The sequence below is a fragment of the Siniperca chuatsi genome, linkage group LG8 (genome assembly GCF_020085105.1).
Source record: "Siniperca chuatsi isolate FFG_IHB_CAS linkage group LG8, ASM2008510v1, whole genome shotgun sequence".
NCBI lineage: Eukaryota > Metazoa > Chordata > Actinopteri > Centrarchiformes > Sinipercidae > Siniperca > Siniperca chuatsi.
In genome coordinates, this window is record NC_058049.1 from 11,639,779 (window position 1) to 11,663,720 (window position 23,942).

The window sequence follows — 23,942 nt, forward strand, 5'->3', positions numbered from 1 at the left end:
CAAGGCAGATGACAGACAGAAGTTCAACAAAGTCATCAATGCAGTTTGCACTGTATTTAGGTGGCCTATAGATGATTCAAAATACAGCTCGACAAGAGGAATTCAATTGGCGGGCAACATATTCAAAAGACGCAAAACTTTCATAAGACATCTGCTTGCATTGAAAAGAATTGTTAAACAAAATGGCAACTCCATTGCCTTTCTTATGCACTCTAGCTATCTTGTCTAACCAAGTTTCAGTTAAAAACATACAATCAAGATCAATTTAAAATGATTTGCCAGCCAGAGATATGACAGCTAGTAAAGCTTAGTGAGTTCAAAGTATTCTCTGCCACTTTAAAGTCTTTTGTGACAGAGCTGAAGACAGACTGTGGCTGACGAGGAATGATATCAAATTTGATACATTTGCAGAATCGGTTGAGTGCATCCTGTTTCCTTACATTTGATGATTGAATAGAGTGCACGCTTCTTTTTCTATCACCTATCAAGACAGGAATAGAGGAAGTTACCGGCACACTGGGTCTCGGCTCGTCCTGGGAATAGTCGTGAGTGCCTTCGTCCTTTATAGCCTGGACCCAGCAGATGTCAGTAAGAGTTTGCTGTATGCTGGCTGGGGAAGGGACGGGGGCTAAGATTGGTCCCAGCAGTCTAGGAGGGGAGAGGGAGACTGAAGAGGAGGGTGACCTGGATGGGGTTAGAGGGTAAACCTGGATGGCTCTGATGTCCCTCATGTTTTAAACTCTCTTCAGGTGGGGACTGAGGTGCCTCTTTTTCAAGGTTCCTGGCGTGTTGTGTCTTGTCATTGTTTTGATTCCTCTTGTCCTTGGCAGAGGGAACAGATGTAAACTAAAGTAAAATAGGTTAGAAGTGAATACATTTTTCTCCTGACTTGTTGAGTCAAAGTCCATCTGCCTTAAATAGATAAAAGTTGAAAAAAGTTGAAATTGTCAATAAAGTGCACTGAATGGAGGGTACGTTGCTCAGAGTGAACAATCTGCTGAATCTCTCAACTGGTGGTAAAGGAACACCTCAGTATTCAGGGAGCTGAGTGTGTTCAACAGATCAGTGAAGCCTCGTTTCAGTACTTGTGATTGCTGTTTCACAATGTCATTGGTCCCTATGTGCACTATGATGTTTCACAGTTAGGTGTGCAGCCAGAACATTCTTCATGTCATGACAGAGACCGTATCCTGTCTCTTACGCAGTGACAGTCCTGAACGGGGCTAGCTAGCAGCTCTGTGATGCTGTACTTATGGGCACAGCTGTGCTTTGAGCTAAATATTATGCATGTTAGCTAAATGCATCCTGATTTTAACTGATATAATGTTTACCATCTTACCTTAGCTTAGCATGCTAACATTTACTAATTAGCACTAAACACAAAGCACAGCTGGGGCTGGAATGTCATTGGTTCTGCAGGTATTTAGTCATAAACCAAAGTATTTGTCAAATTTAAATTTTGACCTTATGGCGGCGCTAGATGAAAAGTGTAATTACAATTTACCTTGAGGGCACCGTGAATGTCTGCACCACATTTCATGGCAATCCATCAGATCATTGTTCAGTCCATCAAAGTGGTGGATCAACCAACGGACCGGCATTGCCGTCCCTGGAGCCTCACCGCTAGTGTGGCTAAAAAGCTAATAAATGTAAGAACAAATGAGCAAAGACGTGATCAACCAAAAAAAAAAACAACAAAAAAAACAGATGCTTAAGTGGATTAGTGTTGGGCCAGGAATATTGTTTCTTCTAGCTTTTTCTCTTCTTCTCTTTTGTAAGACCCTTTCCCTCGCAGCATTACAGCCTGCAAAAGGCTGTTACCCACATATAATGCCATTGTTTTGAAAGATGACCTCTGGAGAAAATTGAATTCATACTACAGTTTGTAATTATCCAGGGGCACAAATATGCCAGTATACAAAACAAGTCCTCTGTTGAATATTTAATAATAGTGGATAAACTGAGAGCTGAGCCGTCTCCTCTGGATTTCTTATACCAGTAACTTCCATCTAAAGAAAACCTAATTTAAAAGACATAATAATAAGACAATATTGTTTATTTACCAGACACATTGATCATGTAAAAAGAAGTGAAGTAAATTGAATGAAATACATATAATCACAGTGTTGATACTAAACAAAGTGAACATAAATAAAGAGTTCCATCAATGGTATAGTACTGTATCTGTATACATAATGTAATAGATTGATCAGAGCATTCAGATCTGACCATGTCATGGCATTTTAACACAGGAATCATACATAGAAGAGCTCAGCTTGGCTCTACAGTCTACAAATCTTTACAGCTAAAAATTAAAGTTTGACCGTCCCTTTAAAATCTGCTTTGAAACTGTTACACAGGATTTAAACACAAACGTCCCTTCTTTTATCGATCAATCATACATTCTTGCTTCTCGGTGACAGCAACGCAAAGCGATCAAATACACCAAACTGTCTTTAAATACTTTCCACAAAGAAAGCCCACCAAGTTCAGCTTTATAAAAACTGGTCTTGGTCTTCTCATTGGAAAGTTTTCCAAACAAATACTCAGTTGCACTTTTTTTACTTCACAGAAACAATACAATGTCACACACTTCACAGCGTCTTTCAACAGAGATGTGTTGGTTAGCTCTCCTTTTATCCTCTGAGTGTAGAGAAAGTAAACGCGGACAAAGGATTGATCTAGAGCTGAAACTATTAGTCAATTGATAGATTACTCAAATCGACAGAAAATTGATTGTCAGCAATTTTAATGGAATTTTTTTAAGCAAAAATGCCCCAAAATTTGCTAGTTCCAGCTTTTCAATGTAAATATTTGCAGATTTTCTGATAGTAAATTGAAAATTTTTGGGTTTTGGGTTGGACAAACTGAATATGTTTACAATACATTACCTTCTCACTATTTTCTGGCATTATATAGACCAAACAGTTAATCAGATAATGAACAAAATCATCCACAGATGAATCAATAATGAAATAAATGGCCTAGTTTAATCTTTTATTGTCTAAAAGTTTGTAGTATCAGTCTTGAACTTTAAACTGTGCCACGAAAATGATGGTACAATGAAAATAATCATACAGCTACCAACAATTCCAGCATCCTGAAATGTATTTTCCACTCTTTGTTTGGCAAATATTTTTGGAGTTAAAATCTTTAGGAGATTAGGAGAAATTGTGACCATTTTGAGTCTTATAATAAATCATCTCAGATTTCAGAGTCTGACATGATGCTGTTGACACACTAGAATTTCTACACAAGTATATTTCACAAACACTAACTCTGTCTTGCATACAACACAATCACTATTACAAACTTTCTCTATCAGCTAACATCATTTAAATACTAAGAATAAGCTTCACTTCTTTCTCTCATTTTATTTGTGTGGATTCTGTCCCGGGGTGCACGGTGGCAGAGCGGCTACAGCTCCTGCCTCCCAATAAGGAGATCGTGGGTTCGTGGGTTCGATTCCCGGACCGGACCAACATCACACAATCTCTCTGGGTGGAGTCTGCATGTCCTCCCCGTGTTACCGTGGGTTCTCTCCGGGTTCTCCGGCTTCCTCCCACCGTCCAAAGACATGCATGTGTAGGTTAATTGATAACTCTAAATTGCCCGTATTGAATGAATGTGTGAGTGAATGGTTGTCTGTCCTTGTCTGTGTCTGTGTTCGCCCTGCGACAGACTGTCCAGGGTGTGCCCTGCCTAAGGCCCGAAGTCACTGGGATAGGCTCCAGTCACCCGCGACCCCTAACGGGGACCAAGCGGTAGAAAATGGATGGATGGATGGATGGATGGATTCTGTCCCCTCGAGCGATCTGCGACCAAAACAAATTTTCAAGCCTCATTAAAGGCTGTGCTCCGTCCAAAATACACAGATGTGTGAAAAGAGAGGATTGAGCGTCTTTCTCTCTATGCCTTGGCTTTATTCTCTTCGATAATGAGCCTGCCACAGACAGCTGTGGTGGGAACAGCCTCGGCCTAGGGCGTACTGTAGGAATAACTGTCACAGAAAAGATGCAAGGAGAAGGAGAAGAGTTAAATATGAGAGCCGTTTTTATAGAGGGAGGAGGCAGAGGACGGCAGGAAGAGAAAGGACTCAAGAGGAATATCCGCTCTGGTGTGATTTGCAGGACGAGGTGCTCGAGCTCACAGTCAGCATAATTAACACTGGCCGCATTTAAGCTTAAAGAATAAAACAAAAACATAACAAAACTTTGCTGCAATGTTTCATCCTCACAAATCAGCTGAGAGGTTTTCAGTACATCTTTACCTGCTAAAACTATGTACAATTCAACAATGGCTTTGCTTAGTTTTTGCTTCACAAGGAGTAATTCAGGGGTTCCCAACATTTAAGACCCCCTAAAACGCAGCAATATCTACTCGTCACAGGTTGCATACGTCTAGCAGCTGTGACCAGTTCAAACAAAGAGTAATTTTTTTCCTTCTCAAATTTTTTTTTTTTTTAATCTTTTCTAGGGGAAAATTCACAGTATTTCACAAGAAGAAAGCACATTGTAGTATTATTTAGCAGAAATATGTTTTTTCTAATTTCTTATCCTTTTAAAAGGAATACTTGGACATTTTGGGAAATTCTTTTTATTTGCTTACTTGCTGAGAGTTAGATGAGAAGATCTATATCACTCTATTATCTGTACGCTAAACATGAAGCTCCAGCCAGCAGCTGGTTAGCTTAGCTTAGCATAAAGACTGGAAACAGGTGGAAACAGCTAGTCTGGCTCTGTCCAAAGTTGGAAAATACACCTACCAGCACCTAAAAACAACAGCAAGTCAAGAAAGAGTTCCAGCCGTAAAATGACAAAACGTTTGTTTTTTTTGTACCTTTGGACAGAGCCAGGGTAGCTGTTTTCCCCTGTTTCCAGTCTTTATGCTAAGCTAAGCTAACCATATCCTGGCTGTGGCTTCATAACATATGGTTAGCTTAGTATCAATCTTCTAATCTAATTCTCCACAAGAAAGCGAATAAGCCAAAATGTCGAACTACTCCTTTAATCATCTAGATTTACATTGCAACCCCTTGTGGGGGTCTCAAACCCCAGATTGGGAACCACTGGACTAATTAGTGTATGAACGTTGGCATTTCTCATTTAACTCTATCAGCGATTATAACGGATTTCAAGGGCTTCTCTGTTAGTTGACCTCAGTTGCATTTGATAGTGCAACTGTTATGATAAGGCACTGTTACTACGAGTGTCTACTATAATCAGAAGTCAGGCCTTTTCTCACGCACACTTGGATTCTGGATAAGCATCTCCTGCATACAAGACTTTAATTGTGCGTAAAGCAATTTCATCTATTTTAGAGCACCGACGTCACACTACATCCTTGATTATATAAAAATGGAAAGACAGGCGTTGGTCTGGATCAGATCACTTTAAAAAAAAGATGCACACAAGTAACAACAGTACTGAATGCAGCAATACCAGAATACAAGGTAGATTTTGACTTGCCTGGAAGGAGCCTTTAGGATATCTCAGCTAAGGATTTGCTTGTCCTCTCTCTGTCTGGACATCATGTGTACTCACAGACTTACAGCTGTAACCCTTCTTTCCACACTCATCAAAAAGCTGCTTGTCCAGCCTTATCATGGTTTGCATAGGGCATGTAATGTGCACACAACAGAAAACTGACTGTATGTATGAAGTTTTATACATGTCCAGAAGTTATATTGTCTTTGCCAGACACTTGCAATTAGTATATTTGAACTGGCCTCTCACAATAAATGTCATTATGCAATTTTAAATAAAGAACAAAATAATAAAGAAAGTAGTACTGACAATCAGAGCAGCCCACAGGTGACCTGTGTGGATGTCATACGCTTGGAGAGTTTTTCTTCTCTGCAGTTCTCCCAGCAGCTTCTCCCCCCCGCGTCTCCTTTCCATGCAGTGTTCAGGAGACGGAGGAAGCTGCTGACTTTCCATTAAAATCACCCCCCCTCCTGCAGGAGGAAGTGTCAATCAAACAGCTCTGCAGCTACTGGTGAGGAGAGGAGGGAAGAGGAGGAGCTGCCGCAGAAGCTCTGCTCTTCTGGTGGAATGTAGGGCAGGAGTCAGAGCACAACTGAGTCATCCGCACAGTAATCAGACATTGATTATTAAAGTTTCAGTTCCCGACCAGGCAGGACGCTGGGGGAGTGGCTGCGACGAGAGCCGCTCCCTCATGCAGCTAATGGGTCTTGTCCTTGGCGAGGGATGCTTCTGGATCAGTCTCTGGTGAAGCCAGGGGCGGGACCTTTGGAGCAGGAGGGTGTTCCTCTTTGGGGGAGGGGCTCTTCTCTGCTGAGGCAGCAATGCTCGGCTTAGCATCATCAGGTGTGTGCTCATTGGGGATGAGTGGAGCTGTGGTTTTCTGTAGTCAGAAGACAGCATGTTGAAAAGACGCAAATACAGTAAGAGCCACTGATGACAAACTGAGCTGCAGCAAAGCATCACAGGAATGAATACATGTATGCAACAAGCATGTCGTTGGTGGCAGGCCAACGGGCTAAACCGTTCCACTATTTTAGGATTATAACACACGCGTCTGCTTTACCCACCATATAACCAATCGATAGCCACTGGATGTTGCTAAAACTAATAGCAGTAGCTGTGACACAACACAGCTACTGCTATTGGCTCAATCAAATAACTGCATGCTGACAATAACACAGCAAAAATCTTTTTTTTTGTCCAATTGCACAATTACATTATTACACTTGAAAAGAAGAAGTAGAAGTTATTGCATTAGTTTTTAGGATCGCTGAATTAAATCTATCCCATTTAAGTAACAGCAACAGCACTGAGATCAAACTGGATAGTTTTATATGAAGAGGAAAAATTACAAAAAGTTAAATTAGATTCCTCTTCTCTTCCTTGCTGACTGACTTTCCAATAAATAGCTCCATAAGATATCAGGTGCTGCGTTGACTAATCAAATACGTGCTAGCACACATTTCTTGTAGATTACTTTGTAACATGACACCTATCGTCATTGCTTAGGACACTGGCAAATGTCATTGTGTTTGGTATTGGTCACCCTACAATACTCACATTAGTGAATCAGGTTGTTTTATTTTGTTCTGATGTTGGGTTGCATGTTTTAGTTTTGAAAAAGTCCACTTTGACGGTAGGACCTATATAATTATGTAATCCCAATCAATGCTGCATTTTCACAGTGTCCATCTCCTGCAGGTATTGTATCACACAAAAGACAAGGTAATACATGGCATTACTTCTTTGTCATTCATTGTTGTTCTTTATTTTTTTATCGTAAAAAAGCAAAAATACAATATCTGATGTTGATTGTGAAAAGTAACCCTACAGTAGCTTTCACAAGATATAAAAGCTATGGCATGCTTTCAGAAAGTATTATTAAAGTCATATCTTTGTATGTCTTGGCTATGTTTTTCAGCACATTACGTTTGAACTGAAAAATACTGTAGTATGACTTGTGATGATCACTATGCTCCTGCATTGTTCTTAAGATGCAGTATAATATATAAAAAAAACCCATGAGACAGTTTGTCACAATATTAATGTGTGATCAAAGGGGCCACTGTTGCATGGATGTTGTCACACGTCTACAAGTTGTTGTTATTGTTATAATTGATGTTATTTTCTGTCAACCCGGGGCCCTTTGCTGCATGTTATCCCCTCTCTCTCCCACATTTCCTGTCTCTCTTCAGCTGTTCCAAAAAAAGTATCTTTAAAGGGTGAGAGAGAATGACCAGGTGCCTTATTCATTTTCCAGGTACAGTAGGGTCACGTTTTCTGATGACCTGTGTCATAGATTGTGACCTCGAGGCACGTTCTCAATCATCCACGCAAGGTGCCCGCTGTGGTCACACATTACAGTGGTCGCTGTACCTGAAGCAACTTGCCCCGATCAATGCAGCCACTTGCATTTTCTTTTCTTTTATTTTATTTTTTTTAAAACACAGGGCTATTTTTAATCTGAACGCCGACTAACGGAAGTGATTTCAAATGCAGTGAAATAGACTACTTAAGAATTAACTCATTTAATTAGGGCCTAGAATTAAAATAGCACACGTGTGCAAAAAGACCTCTCAATTGCAGTAAGGGGAGTAAACTATTTTGTTACCACCCTTGGGTAGATCAACTGGATTTTCCTAAACCATTCAGGAGGTATAAAAAGGTTTCAAACTATAATTGTATATGTAATTCATAATAAAATAAATTTCTGCAGTACCTATGTGGCAGTGAAACATTTTAATGTCAACATGATCTTTAGCAACACTGAGGAGAGAGAAGAGTTTATATTTTAATATGAATAAGTATGCATAGCACAAACACGGCTTATGATCTAGCTATCAGCAAAAAAATATAACAACTTAACAATTTTAAATAGATAAACAATGGTAACTATGTAAAAAGCCACAAAATGGATCCACATCCATGTGTCACAAGATGGATTATCGATAAGAAAAGTGTTTTCCACTTAGAGCACACTTCCTCTCACCACACCTCCTTTCTTCTCCAACACTCTTGTAATTGGTTTAGAGTCTGTTTCATGTCGGCTCTGTATTCACTATTCTGTGCTTTGCAGCCTCGATCCACTTTAGTGGAAGTGTGTGAAGGGGGAGGGTACAGTGTGTTTGTGTGTGTGTTCACCGTGGTTTGTGACACTGGGTTGCTGCTGCTAGAGGAGGAAGGTGCAGCAGGTGTTGCAGAAACCGGCGAATCCTCCTGCATCAGTCCTCTTCTGTCCAAGACGCTGGAGAGCGAGACAAAGAAATCAGTCACTAACTGCATCCTGCTCGTTATTCACCAGAACGAGGCGCAGGAGAGGGACAAATCTAAGAGTCTAATCCACCACAGGCACTGATACTGAACTCAGTGATGACAGTAGGAAGAAAGCAAAAGAAATAAAACTTAATAGAGATAACGTGACAATAAATTAAACAAGAAAGATGTCAGATTCTGATTCAAAACAGGCATTTAATACAAAATCAATTAACCAATCCGGCGAGTAGTAATTTTTCTTCCTGCCATGAACAAAGCTGTTTAATTCAAGACATGATCTGATAAAGTATACCTCGGGTACGTTGGCCCACAGAGCACCTCACAGCAGTTTTTGATGAAGTTCTTATGGCTGTACGGGTTCTGGACTCTGTTCTTTCCCGACCAGGATCCTTTAATCTGGGCAAGACAAAACGTAAATGTACACAACACTCGTCACTGGAGCAGCAAACCTTCCCTAACCACCAACCAACATACCAAACACATCCTGACTTATAATCTCGGTCAGTCCTCTTTCAAAAAGATTTTCCCTGTGCTTATACCTTATTCAAAAGCATAGTTCCATTTTTAGATGTTATTCCCACAGGCTTGGCTTTGACCTACTAAAAAGAATCTTGTCAGGAATTTAATGATTCCTGGTTTAATGGGAACTCTATGTGCCAACGGGTGCCAACGAGCACAGCAGCTACAGATTACAACCACTTTAATAATTCATTGAAAAATCAGAGAATTCATAGAAAGGATTCCGCCAGCAATAAATAAAGTCCTTCTACACTGTACTGTATTTAAACTCTCAGTCATATGCATTATTTGGTAGCTAACTAATTTTAACCCCTAAACATTCGGTTTTCCTCTTTTGTTTTCCTTCAAGTAGCTTTGAGGGTGGAAAAATCACCAAATGGAAATATTCTAGATGTGTTGAGCATCATTTGATAAACATTTCTACAAAATACATCCTCACATATTTTGTATCTTTTGAACTCCTCTCAAGGGTGTAATTTCCACTAGGGATGGGTGGAGACATCTCACTTTTCAAAATCCTGTTTTTGTTTCCCTCATTTTTATTGTTTCATGTTGATTTCCTAACTAAAGTCTCTCTGAACATTGTCCTCTTACTGCACAGCCACCATCATCCAGATGAGAGAAGATCTCAGTTGATAAAATGTTGATACACTCATCTGAGTGTCTTCAATTATTACCACTCAAAGCAATGAACTTAATGAGCAGCAGCTAGTGGAAAAGTGCAAGCTTTTTTTTGCCCCAGGCTTTGCCTCTCAGGTTACACACAGGCTGCCGTACCTTGTTGGTGGAGGCGGTTGGGGCTGTATGCAGCCTAAAGGGAATACCTGTAGATACTACTCAGGGCTGAACATACATTTACACTTCTTCTCCATGTTTTTCAGATTAAAGAAAAAATAATGTAATCTCCATTTTTATTTAGTTAATATTCTCCTAAAAAGACACTAGAATGCAAAATCAATTAAAGTTAAGACAGTGCACAGTGCTTTGTAGTAATGATGCAAATACAACTTTGTCATTTCTATCAGGGAAATGAAACATGATTTACGGTAAGTAGGGTTACTAAATTAGCAATAAAGCACAAGTTAACATAGAATTTAAATTTTTTATATTTTTAATTTTTGTTATACTACCATTAATATGGAACACGCAAAAAACAATAATTTCATCATAATGTCTTAAGTGATTTAAGTGTAACTGAAACTAAAAATACAAGTTAGATGATATTTTTATTTACACACAAAAAAAACATGCAGAAGAAGAGAAAGTAGATTGATAGACTGACAACAAAGTATGGCTGCAGAGAATGAGTTTGTACTGACTGACCCTCCGGCAAGTCAAAGACAACAGCTTTTTTTTTTTTTTTAAGTTGCAGTAGATATAGATCAACAGTCTGCTCATGAGGTACTTCACTACTGCATGCCTACGTGTACTATCTGTGTATATCTGTGTGTGTGTGTGTGCAGGAGACACAGTTGACAGAACGTGTGTCATCCTATGGGAGACCAGAGCAACTACAACACTCAAGGTGCCTTCTCTTGTTCGCCCTTATTCCACCATTTCTATCATTCTCTCTCTCTCTCCCTCTCTCCCTCTCTCCCTCTCTCCCTCCCTCCCCGGCAGTGTTTCTGGCAGCGTGCCCAGCCCCCTGCAGGTATCGATGCATCTATTATTAGGCCAATCACAGATATTGGAACGGCTGGGCTGACAGCCATTGTTTCAACTCCTGGAGCAACAATACACTGTACTGTAGGTGCACATTGCAGAGCCTCATTACTGATTAAATGAAAAAAATGAGGCCAGCTTTCCCACAGGAAAGAAAAAGGGGAATTATAAATTAATCATTACAACAAAGTATGAGTGCACTCTTGCTTTCAGCCATCTAGAACCTCCCACCACCACCGCTGCTGCTGCTCTCTGCTTCTCGTCAGAGCCTCTGCAGTCAGATCTAGGCTAACAAACCCTCCAATAAAGTACACACACTGTTAACACTATTATACACAGACACAACATAAAGTACTCCCACAGTGGATTCATCCACCTGCATCACCACCTGCTTTACATCGGTCTGAATGTGTGTGTGGTAACTAAATAATGACTCGATGGTAATGTGATCAAGCAATCAATATTTTTCCAATATATTTAGTCTCACAAGCTTCTTCTAAATGTGGCTGACAAGCTGAGAGTCAGAAACCAGCTGGTCTGTCTTGTTCTTATTTCAGCTATTCATGCATATTTTTAGATCATTAGAATATGCTGGCTTGGTGAACAGAGAGGAGTCCAACTGCTGCTTTTAGCATTCAGTAGCCAATTTGTCATATGGCTCAGACTGAGCAAAATAAAACTGCTCCTGCTGTATTGGCCATGTTTTCCTTGTAAAGAGATTTTTAGTCTTAGTGTGGATGAACTGGATAAAAAGAGGACATACTGAATTTTAAAATACAGGCAGAAAGATAGGTCAATCCCTCCATGTGGTCCGTTCCGCCTCATGTGAAGTCAGATTTTTTTTTCTTTAAAGTAACAAACAACAAATGTGACATACATTATGTCTTTGTTTTAGCTTCAGTTATAAATAGACTTTCTAGCTTCAGTTAAGTTCTTGTTTTCTCAGTCTCAGTTTTCTTTTTATTTGAGTTCACAACACTTCCTGTATTTGCTTTACTTTCATTTACAATATAATAGCCTTGTTTAACAAGCTACAGTTTACCAGCCCTCTGTCCTTCAGTGCTGAACGAGGCAGTGCCGTTGTCAAGGAAACAGCCCTGTAGTCTTAGAAATTGTAATGTTTACACCTCTGTGATGTATGTTTATCTTTCCAGTCACGTGAAGCCAGGCTGCCTGATCCCAGCATTTACAAACATATTCTTAAAACGATACTTTATCTTCATTATGTGCCTAACAATAACATTAATCTAAATCTAATTTACAAACAAATCTTCATCTTAAACACGTCTAACTCTTCATCTAAACTCTTAAACGTGAGGACTAGAAAAATATCGGCACATCTTTTTATCTTATCTGTGATTGATCGGTGGGGTAGAACATGACGTTTATGGTACATTCACAACTCGTCTGTTCAGTTTAATTAAGACTGAAACATTTCCTTCTTGAGTTGAGATTGTTTGGGTGAAAATAATGGTGGCAACCCAGGTGAGCACCAATCAGAGGAGTCAAAAGTGCCTGAATATTTGGGTCTCAGTACTCTTATTTACACTTAGCCACTTTATGTGTCTTGGGCAAATCGCAGAGTAATCGGATATCATATAAAAGCAAAGTGCAAGTGCAGCCCAGAAGCATTTCAGCGATTCTAGCCAGATGTTGAAAAGATGTAAATGCATGTGTCTCTCTTTATTTAGTTGTTAGCTACCAAGCAAAACTGATAAAGTGCAAGTTATTCTTCTTCTGGCATTTTTGGCAGTTACCAAACAGTTTCAGGTGTATTATCATCACCCTCTTGATGATAATAATGTCACAGAAAACTAACAGAATGACTTAATCCTATAAGTCCATTTGTTATTTGTCACGGTTCATTTGTATAAAAACCTAAACAAATTAGATGCAAAGTACAGCATTGTTCCTCAGAGCATGATTCAGACCTAAGAGCAAACAAACTGTAGAAGTGACAACAGCATTAGTCTGTAGTCATTAACAAAAAGCGTTAATGGTATAGGACATGCTGAACATGCAGTAAGAAGAACTTACATCCTCATTGGTGGTCTGGTTGAGAGAGATCAGGTAGGTGTGGAAGCCGGTAAGTCCCACCACTGACCACAGGGTGAAGAAGCACACCAACACCTCCACCACAGTGAACTCCAGTTAAGAAAACAGCAACAGATGTTTTCTGCATGACACACGGTCACTGATTAAACAGTGGACAGCAGGTGACGGCAAAATGGCAGACAAAGGAAGTCTAAAAACTGTATAAAAGGCAGGAGGTTTTTACTCTTTTTACTGTGCAAAAAGAAAGAAATTTATTTAGTTTGGAATTTAGGTCAGTTCCTTCAATAAAATGTCAAATTACATTCAACTGATCATTCGTTAAGCCCCGCCTTAATTGTGAAAATGGTCTGGGAACTACCATCGAGTTCTGAGTTCCCAAACCATTTTCACAATTGAGAATGACTTCCGGATGGGAGTCGAAATATCTTGATTCTGAAAACAATGTCCAGATGACTACAACGAATGAGGGACTACACCGTCTTAATATCCTCACCAGCTAATCTGAGTGGGAGACAATAAAGAAACAGCACTGTCAGTTCATTGCAGTGTAGAGCTAGTTAGTTATTATTTTAGTAGAGTATGATAAGGAAAATATTTAAGATTAGACTTTTATGTTCTAACATAACCCTGTTTGGCTGCTTAGCTTACATAATAGTTCGTATTTTCAGAACGTTTTCTCTTTCAGTGTTTTAAGAAAAAAAGCTTTTAGGATGAAGGCTCACCTGTGTTTTAGGAATATGTAACGCTATCTCAGGGAATGTTGGCTAAACTTCCCCAAATCCAATAAGAGTAGGACAGAGTTGCTAATGTAAATGCCTAAATTCTAACAGCATTCAGGACCGGCTTCCACACAGTGGTGAAATACTACACTGTGTATGTGCTAGTTTTTTTAACGTAACCTACAACCCCAAACTAATGTAGCTAGCTGTGCTCCTTGGCCTTAGAAGTAACACTCAGTTACTACTGTAGCTATGTACTAATTAGCTGGATATGCTAATGGTTACAGTTTACATTAGAGCTGATAAATACTTTGTTTAATCCATTCCATACACTTTTGCTCTTGTGTTTTTGGTTTTGGAAAGGGCTATAAAAAAAGACACAACTTCATCATGTTAAGAAATCCAAAGCTTGACAGACCTGCTGTGCCTAGTTACGGATGCTAAGCTATTATTGGAAAAATCACTGTTTGGGGAGAGGTTTAGGGAACGGTCATAGTTGGGGTGTCACACTTGAAAAGTATCTTTCATTTTCTATTCTAGGAAATCTGGCAAACATAGCACACACAGTAGCTGTTTGTGGTATATACAGTGGTCAGAGACTAAAAGGATATGTTCCAGGTGTTTCCTTCAAAGTGTTCAAAAAGCCATTATCCACCGAACCTGTGAACAGAGCAACACAGAAGTTAAAAAGAAAAGACTTAAGATAACAATTATCCTTACTAGAAACACTCATCTCTCTGTCTCCTTGCTGTCTGTGTTGGGTGGAACAAGGAAGCAGAGGGATTAGGATGAAAGAGGAATCATGTCAAGCTGTCAGTTGCTGTTGTGTGTCATGTCACGCTCCAGGAAAAGCCTGGTCTGAATTAGGTCATAGTTTCAGCACATGCGTTTGCATATACACCAGAAGCTGCTAGTGATCTTGTGTCACAGGTCGTTCTTCCTGTTTTGTCACATTCTTTTAGCTCTCCCTTAGGGTTGAGCGAGTATCGGTACAGATAAAGTACGAGTATTATCATTATCACGAGTATTATCATATTACGAGTAAAATGTGTCAATATCCGTTTTCTAATAAACAATAAATATAGCAACTTATAGCAAAAAAAACTTCTGTAACTAGTTCTCTTACTAGTGTGATCAAAAACATTACTTTCAAGCGCAATTCTGATGCTTTTCTGTAAATAGTTTTCTAATAAATATAGCAACTTCTGATCAACCCATATCAATTTCAGTTAAATTAACAATGTCCGGTTAGCCATGCCCATGTCTGGTTTAAGCCTCCACCATTCTGTGTACGGATAAAGGTAATTTAGTTGGTTGAACAGATACAGATATTGGTGTACTCGCTTATCCCTACTATCCATGTATCATTCTTCTACGTGATGCACCTATCTGTTGCTTCTGACTGGACAAATTACTGACAGGACACTCACGCATGACCACATGGACGATGTCAAAGGTGAAGATATAGATGGTGAGCAGGGAGAGGGACATGGTGAACAGGTAGAAGTATCGGTAGTTCCTCTTGCCCACACAGTTTCCTACCCATGGACAGTGGTGATCAAAACGGTCTGTGAAAAAAGAGAAAAGATCACCATATAAATGTGTAAATTGTACAGGAAGCAGCACACCAACTTTCTTAGAAATCAGATACTTTTGGAAATCAAAAAGTGTTAAAAATACACCAGTATCAGCTACAGTCTTTTAATCAAAGACAGCTTTGTGCATCAACTTCTGTAACCCTACAGTCTAAATATAATGATCACTTCCTTATTGTCTCTCCTCTTCTATAATTTGGAGGAGAACCAGATGATAGCAACGCAGGGTCAAACGGACAACAGAGGTAAACATCTTTCTTTATACTTTTTTCTGCACCAGACACATCGCTGCACTCCCTGGATGGAGTTTCACAACAATATACAGTAAACATTAAAGCGTGAAGCAGCTTGTAGATATAAGGTCAAAATAAATGATCATTTTTCTATTTATAGAGCAGAGAAGGAACCTTTTTTTATAGTCCTCGCTATTTTTAGCGACATGGCTATAGGCATCGCAGTCTGTTGGTCAGGCAGTTGGTCCACCACTTTCATTCAGACTGAAATATCCAACAATTGCCATGAAATATTGTACAGACATTCATTATCTCCAGAGGATGAATAGTAATCACTTTGGTGATCCCCTGACTTTCCATCCAGCGCCACCATCAGGTCAACATTTGAATGTGTCTGATACTTTGGTTTATGACCAAATACCTGAAAAACTAGTGACATTGTTTAGTGCTACGTAGCAAATGTTAACATGCTAACACACTAAACTAAGATGGTGAACATGGTAAACATTAAACCTGCTAAACATCAGCATTGTCATTGTGAGCATATTAGCATGCCGACGTCAAAGCACCACAAAGTACAGCCTCACAGAGCCACTAGCATGGCTGTAGACTCTTTGTCTTGTTATACATAATCCCCCCAATTTTTAGATTGCATATAGAGTGCAGCAGGACAATAATCCCCTTCGCTCTATATGGATGTCAAAACCCTCTAATTAAAGCTGAAAGCACTTTACTAGCTTGGTAATCAAACTGAAATGCCATTTTGTCATTTTGAATCACTTATAAAGAAAATCACATGAGTGCAGCAATTCAGAGGTCTGGAACCAGGCTAGCACTTTACCCCCATAGTTATTGTTTTATCTCAACTCCCATGTGTTACATACAGAGCTAAAACAACTGTCCAAATACTCAGACTATATTGTAAGTCAGACATCTCATAATATATTAACCAGAGAAGGCTCCGGGTATAAATAAATATAATTTGTGAAATGGCTTGGCTGTTTTTTTATTATGCTGCATATTCTGTGAGAGACTTTAACCACTATAAACAACGCTGAGTTGAGAGAGCAGAAGATATGACTGCAGTAAAAGAGGGACTGAGGCACGCTGCTGTGTCATGCTTGGACTATGTGTGCGTGTGTGTTTCTACAGCAGGTGGACACAGATGAACTAGTGTTCACAATGACTGAGCGCTTACTCCCTCACTGAGCCTCCACTGTTTCCTCTCATATCGCCTGTGAGTCTACGCTCCCCCCAGACGCATTCCTCAATCATCAGAAGCCAAATCACAGTTACTCTGCAGGGTTGAGAGATGACACAGCTGCATACACACACACACATCACAACACACACACAGTTCAAACCACCTTCAAAATTCAAAGCACATTCCATAAAAAGCACTCCCTGTGAAGTTTTTGGCCCATTTGTTTCAGTTTTCTAAAAGTTTTGCACCTTGTCTTCTTGTCCAACATTTATTTATAAAGCTAGGATTTTTTAAATAATTGACAAAGTGACAAAGGAATGCACAGAGGTAATTAAGATTGAGGCTTCAGTAATAATCATCATGTCAGCAAGCTATTTTTCCCACAAAACATTACTCACCTTTCTATTTCTGAAAAACTGAAACGAACCAAGCTGTCTTCTCACTTCGTAAAGCTTTTGTTTGAACATCATGAGAAGTGATGGCAGATCAGGAGAGATGTCTTACCGACACAGTTGTCACAGATGCTGCAGTGAGATGCTCGAGGTGGTCGGAAGATCTTGCAGGTGTAGCAGTACTTGAGCTTGACGATCTGGTTGTTGATCTGAACATTGCGGATTCGAGGAGGGGGTCGCTGCCCTGCGGGGACGTTCCCATTGGCAGCCTCTGTGGAAACAAAAAACAACGACGTTCATTAGTAGGTGTTGGCAATCGTGGTCACACAAGAAATTATTCTAAAAGGTGTTATTTAACCGCAATCCAATACAACAACACCACAAACTATATCTGCAACAAAACAAAAAAAATCACAAATTAACACCTCTGACAGTGTTATCACAAATAATGAACATTATAAGCTTCACAAAAGGAACTTAGACTGTACAGGTGCTCAGACTATTGCGTTACCATGCTGTATATTTCCTTAACAGGCAGTGAGAAATGTGAGATTCAGTGACAAGGACAAAAAAAAAACCATAAATCTTGACAGCCGAACCTTGAGGATGTAAGTGAATGACGACATTGGCTCGATACAGTATTGATGATGGTGGATTTATGTTTAATCACTGCTGAGCTGTTAATATTATTTATTAGCAACACTATAATGCCGTGTACTGCTCTATTTGGGTATCAACTAACCTTCCTACCACTGAAATGACCGTCATTTCTTTTGTTTCTGCAGTCACCAACCAAATTCAATTCTCATGCATTCACTTCTCCTGGCAATCCAGATCTTTCTGATTATGTTGCACTGCAGGAGCCGAGAGGTTAGAGAGGCTGGCTAATGACCAGAGGGTTGCAGGCTGGAATCTCTCAGGAGAGTAACTGTTAGGGAGAAATCTACCATTAACATGCTGCATTGGGAAGGCATGAATGTGGAGTTAATGGAAAAGAGCAAGCACGCTCATTTGACTTTCTGGGGATAGATTAAAGATAAAAGATAAAAAAATGTGGTATTTGTGGAAATTAAATTATCTGAGCTGGAGAAAGTGTTCACAGATGAGTAGAAGGAAAATTCTATAAATATTCTATAAAAATTCCATAAACTAAACTGCATATTTATCATTTGTATAAAGCTCTCAATGAATGTTACGTAAAACAAAACAGTTTCTGCATTAATAAATCAGTGAAACTAGCACATTTACAAGTTTGTATCAAAACCATCCAAAATACATCTACAGGCATAAAGGTTGGGAAATTTGTTTTATCTGACAGCACAAAAAGCTCTGTATTATGAATCTACAGGATGTAGGATTAGTGGCTTTCAGGATAAACTAGTGGAGAATAAATTAATGAGTCATCACTCACGGGGAATGATGCCACTCCCTCAGGTAGCAAAGCTCTGTCTGCTAGTGGCATTATATATTCCAAGAGGATGCCTCTCTTCATATTAGCATTCCCCCTCGGGACTAGTCGCTAACAGGCTGAGGGGACAGAGCATCGCAGCAGCGGCGGCTTCATCAAAATGCCTGCCACAGCCTCAGAATGAGATCAAACATCCATACCTGCCTCCTTGACTGGCTGTTAGCTCACCCACATTTATAACAGCAAACAGCTACCCTAACACATTAAAAAACATATTGTAAAAGAGTTATAAGTGTGGGATGGAAGTCGTTAAACTCAAGGCTTCACAAGCTGCTGCAGTGTATATTCTTCACATGGTCATGTTAGCCATTTTGGGAAATTTGCTGAGATGTGGAATGTAAAAAATCAAACCAAAAAAGGAAGGTATAAGACTAAAAATAGGCAATCTATCATTGACAGAGTTTGGGAAGCTACATGCCGAACAAGGTCAAGGGAAACATAAAACCAATGTGCCACTAAAGATTTGTTTGTGTGTGTGGAACCAGGACCTAAAAACTCCTGCGGTTAAGAGACTTGGATGGGATGTAGGGTGAAGTGATTTAAAAGGAATAGTTTGACATTTTGGGAAATATGCTTATTCACTTATTTACCGAGAATTAGATGAGAAGAATGTTACCACTCTATCTATACAGTAAATACGAACCTATGGAGAGAAGTGGGTTAGCCCAATGCTCTTTTCCCCCATATGAATTATATATTCACAACACATCTTAATTTACTAAAATTGATTGACTAAAAACTAATATTTTTTCTGTCTTAGGCCTGTTATGCTTACATACATTACTGATGCAAACAAAACTTAACAGCATTTGAAAATATCAGTTAGCTTTATCAGTATCAAGTTAGCTTTACTAGTTGTTTAGAGGTAGTCTCTGTGTTAAACACCCTGTACATCAATTTGGGAATGAACAGGCTTAAATCCTGCATTCTGAATTTTGTTGGTGAGGGATCTGGATCATAGAGTGTGCCTTTAACTAAAGATGCATCTAAGGCCCAATCTGAGTAAGTTGGGTTTGCGTACATGTTTAACATTTTAAATCTGCTCACTTTTCTGCATTTGATGGCTCCCCTCCTTTTTCTTTGTTTGATATAACCGTAAATTAAATATGTTTGAGTTTTAGACTGTTGGTTTGATAAAACATGTACATTTGAAGACATCACCTTGGGCTATGGGAACTTGTGATTTTTGTATTTGTCATCATTTTCTGACAGCTGAAAGACTAAATGATCAGTGAAAAAAATAATCAACACATTTATCAATACTGAAAATAATCATTAGTTGCACATAAATAATTTCCCATGAGACTTCCTCATATAAACTACATGCAGCAGCTCTCTCCACCAGGGTCATCACGGCCACAGATAGTCAGACCACAGAGCCATTGTCATCCAGCGAGCGGTATGAGTCACAGTCATGATGAGAGAAGCGCTGGCTGCCAGCTAACACATTCTCAGAGGACCGAGTGCCTCTGCCTTGCTTTTACAGCCATGCTCCATCATGAGCTGAGACCAGCCTCCACCCATGCCTCTTGAGTGGAGTGAGAGAGCACGAGTGATGGCTGAAGGACACTGTGAATCTTTAACAGAGACAAAGAGTGAACATTGAGCAGCCACACCGACAGACAGGGAGGATGCAGGGAGGGGTGTTGCAGAAATATTACAGAGTAAAAGCTGAAGACATAAAGAGAGTCTGGACAGCCCAGGGAGTGGCCATGAAAAATACAAAAATGCACTGCTAGGCGCTTGTTTATTTTTTGATTGCAAAGGCTTTGTTGTCATTATTATACAGTGTATAGTTTGTTTTGTGTAATGAGATAACAGGATCTCTTGTAATGAATATGTGTTAGACTGGGCTCTACATCCCCAGACGAGCACACCCAACCTTTAGCAACATAACGCACAACAAACATGCCTGCTCACTGTTGCCTACTCACTGCTTAACTAACATATATACTGAAGTATTTATGCCTCCAAAATACTTCACTTCAGCAACTAATTTTTATCACAGATGATGATGTAATAGCACATGAATTGTAATAACTATTTGTCCTGTTGTTGACTTAACATTTGAATGGATGTAGATAAGGGATTTGTGCCTGGTGGCATTATCAGTACTGATTACAAATAATAGCTATGCATACTTCAAGGTGAGGAGCTGGACTGCAATCACACTAGAAGAGATGAGATTACTTCAAACCTGGCAAAAACCTGCAGTGGATCTGAGCATTATTACTGAAGGTGCATGAATGGGGCTGGGCTGGCTTTATTCTTTTCTGCTATTATCAGCAATAAATAGACATTTTGCCAGAAAACGTCATCACAAACAAACTTTATCATCTACAATTGTTGTGCTAACAAGTATTCTTCAGATTCACACAACCATTGTATATTCCTAATTCCAGTCAAAATCCAAAAATTCGTAAAGATTCAATATTCATGCTAACTTACATGGACGTTTTATACATTTTTAATGGTGTAGCTATAAGGAATGTCATCGTGGATGACATTTATTTTTTGGCACTTGGGGGCAGTGAAAACAAGCTGTGAACACAACACTGACATATCATCAAGTTGATATGGTGAATTGTTAGCTTCTCTTCAGCTTCTAAATGCTCCACTATGTTCACCATGTAATCACTAACTGTCTCTCTGCCGTTTGGTGCTGAGCACAGCTGTCTGCTGTGGCCAAAAACAACACTATGAGAGCGGAGAGAGTGAACCAAAACAGTAAAGTTGTGGGTCGGACAGCTAAACATATAAGGCTGAGGGGAGCTGCTAATTCTCTGTAAGTACCAACCCCTTTCACTTTGTCACATTGTTTTCACATTGTCATTTGATACATTTGATAATTATAAAAATATCAATTATAGCAGCTTTAAGATATGTCTTCACAAAACAGAATATATATGTGATCCTGCCCAAAAGTGTGGAAAACTTACGGGGATATTTAAAAGGGTCATAAACACTTATTTTATCAATTTTCTTTATACTTTGAGTAATGAGATTATATATGTACACATTATCTTCTGCCAAAGTTAGAACAGTTTTTGTTATTTCACATAAAAGATTTCTGTATTGTGTTTTTCTCTGTGCTCTTCTGACTGGTTTGAAGTGGGCGGGGCTCCGTCGGGAAAAAAATAACTGTTAATAGATAATATCTAAAGATGAGATTTTTCGTATTCATTTAATATTATAGTGAAATATTTGAAGGGGAATATTGGGGAGACAAAAGCTTAAGTGGTTCAGAAAGTACGTACTTAAAAGTAGACTGAAAATAAAGACATTTTCTGTAAACCATTCCTGTAACTCACCAATTTCCATCTCGATGAATGTGGCTTCCTCTGGAAGGGCCCGTGGCAGCACCCCGGGGTCACTGAAGCTGGTCCTCAGTAACATGGCCATGACGAAGAGGAAGAGCACAACAGCAAAAACTGGGATGGCAGGAGACAGATGGACAGCCAGGTACGGACATCTGTAGGAAAACAAAAAGATTCAGATACAGTTTAAAAGCAGTTTTTCAGAAAAGGTGAAAAGCTGTCAAGCCACAGTTTTTGTCTGCAGTTGCTCTGTTTTGCCTCATTATAGCATACAACAGAACTGCAAGTGAAACATTTTTGTGTCTTGCTTTGTCATAGTTTCATTAGACCTATTATTTTGAAAACCGATTAATCGTTTAAGTAATTTTTAAAGCAAAAATAATCATTTTCTGGTAGCAGCATCTCCAGTGTAAGGCTTTTCTTTGTTTCACATCATTAGACAGAAAATATGAAATTTTGGACTGTTGGTTGGACAAAACAAGACATCTGATGGTGTCACCTACAGTAGGATCTGGGGAAATGTGATGAACATTTTATAGACAAAACAATTAATAATTGGCAGATTAATTGATAATTAAAATAATAGCTAGTTGCAGCCCTAGAGTTCATACCAAAAGAAATACTATTAATTAATTAAAATATTATATATTTTTGCATCACAGCTGCACATGACGACTGCAGACAACAACCTTAACAGAAATGGGAGAGCCCTCTGAAAAACAGCATGTGCAGAGAGGGCATCACATGACAACATACATATTCTGAACTGGTGTTCTGAGCATAAGGTCATGAACCGTGAGAGCAGCCCTTCCTCTGGACCGTGTCGAAGTCATGGCCGTGAATAAACAACACCATGCCACACTCCCCTCACCTTCTGGAAGAGTGGAGAAACATTAGCATAACTCCGTTTGCCAGGCCATTGAGATTAGAGCCAGCAGGACTCCAGCAAAAAAAAGGCCTGCAGCTCAGTGCGATAACAGATGTGAGCTGCAGTGCAAAGTGCTGCGACAGAACAGAGCCGCAGCGTTAAAGGCTTCTACATGCAGTTATTAATAGTTAAACTGTGCGGCCTCATCTTCCTCTCATGTGGCCGGTATAATACATATTCATAATGCAACACTGATGTTGCACTACAGGATTGCAAGGTACTGTGCCATATCCTGTACGAGACTAACTTTTGTACTGCATGTCACGCATAAACCCTGCCCACTCAGACGACACACACTCTGCTTCATTTTGTGGAAGATGGAAATTTGGACCATGGATACTCTATGTGGACAGAAACATTTTCAAAACTCTCCTCTGAGAGACACACATCAGTTATTTAAAAGCAAAATCATCAGTCTACATAATATTTACACATTGTTCTCTTTTTGTTGAAGTAAATTATATTCAGTAATATTCAGTATATAGAAGCAGAGCTGAAACGATTAGTCGATTAATCGAGTCGATGCTAGTTTCAGCTTTTCAAATATAAATATTTTCTGATTTTCTGATATTTTGGGGGTGTTGGACTTGTTGGATGGACAAAATAAACAAACTGTATGTCAACTTCAATATATATACTAATAAATATGCAGCTATTTTGATAATCGACTGATTATTTAAGTCATTTTTCAAGGAAAAATCCCACACACTCTATGGTTCCAGCACCTAAAATGTGAGACATTGCTGCTTTCCTTTGTCTTAAATAATAATAAACTGAATATCTTTGGGTTTTGGATAAAACAATACATATACTGTAGACTGGGAAATTGTAATGGACATTTTTCACTTTTTCCTGACATTTTATAGATGAAATGATTAATAATGAAGTATTAGGATTTTGAAAGTATTTTTCTACACAAAGTTACAAGGTGCATTTGTGTGGAATATAATATCCCATATGGACAACAGCCATTTATCTGTAACACATATCAGCCAGATGACTGCATATACAGTTACATAAATGAGTGAGACCTATAAATTATTTTGGGAGGCCAAAACTGCTTAAAAGCAGCACTAATGCACAATGATATT

At 39.2% G+C, this 23,942-nt stretch overlaps 1 protein-coding gene across 2 annotated transcripts in view; it reads right to left on the bottom strand.

The window, feature by feature from the left end:
- Positions 1-3,795: 3,795 nt before the first annotated feature.
- zdhhc9 (zinc finger DHHC-type palmitoyltransferase 9) overlaps positions 3,796-23,942 on the bottom strand; it is a 28,839-nt gene continuing 8,692 nt past the window's right edge. For both annotated transcript variants that reach the window (XM_044205064.1, XM_044205063.1), the window contains 8 exons: positions 21,918-22,078; positions 17,251-17,409; positions 15,145-15,282; positions 14,326-14,374; positions 12,978-13,080; positions 9,052-9,155; positions 8,628-8,730; positions 3,796-6,366 (listed from right to left, as the gene is read on the bottom strand). In XM_044205064.1, the coding sequence (XP_044060999.1) occupies positions 6,184-6,366; positions 8,628-8,730; positions 9,052-9,155; positions 12,978-13,080; positions 14,326-14,374; positions 15,145-15,282; positions 17,251-17,409; positions 21,918-22,078 (1,000 nt within the window). In that variant the 3' untranslated portion in view covers positions 3,796-6,183. The remainder of the gene's footprint in view (positions 6,367-8,627; positions 8,731-9,051; positions 9,156-12,977; positions 13,081-14,325; positions 14,375-15,144; positions 15,283-17,250; positions 17,410-21,917; positions 22,079-23,942) is intronic.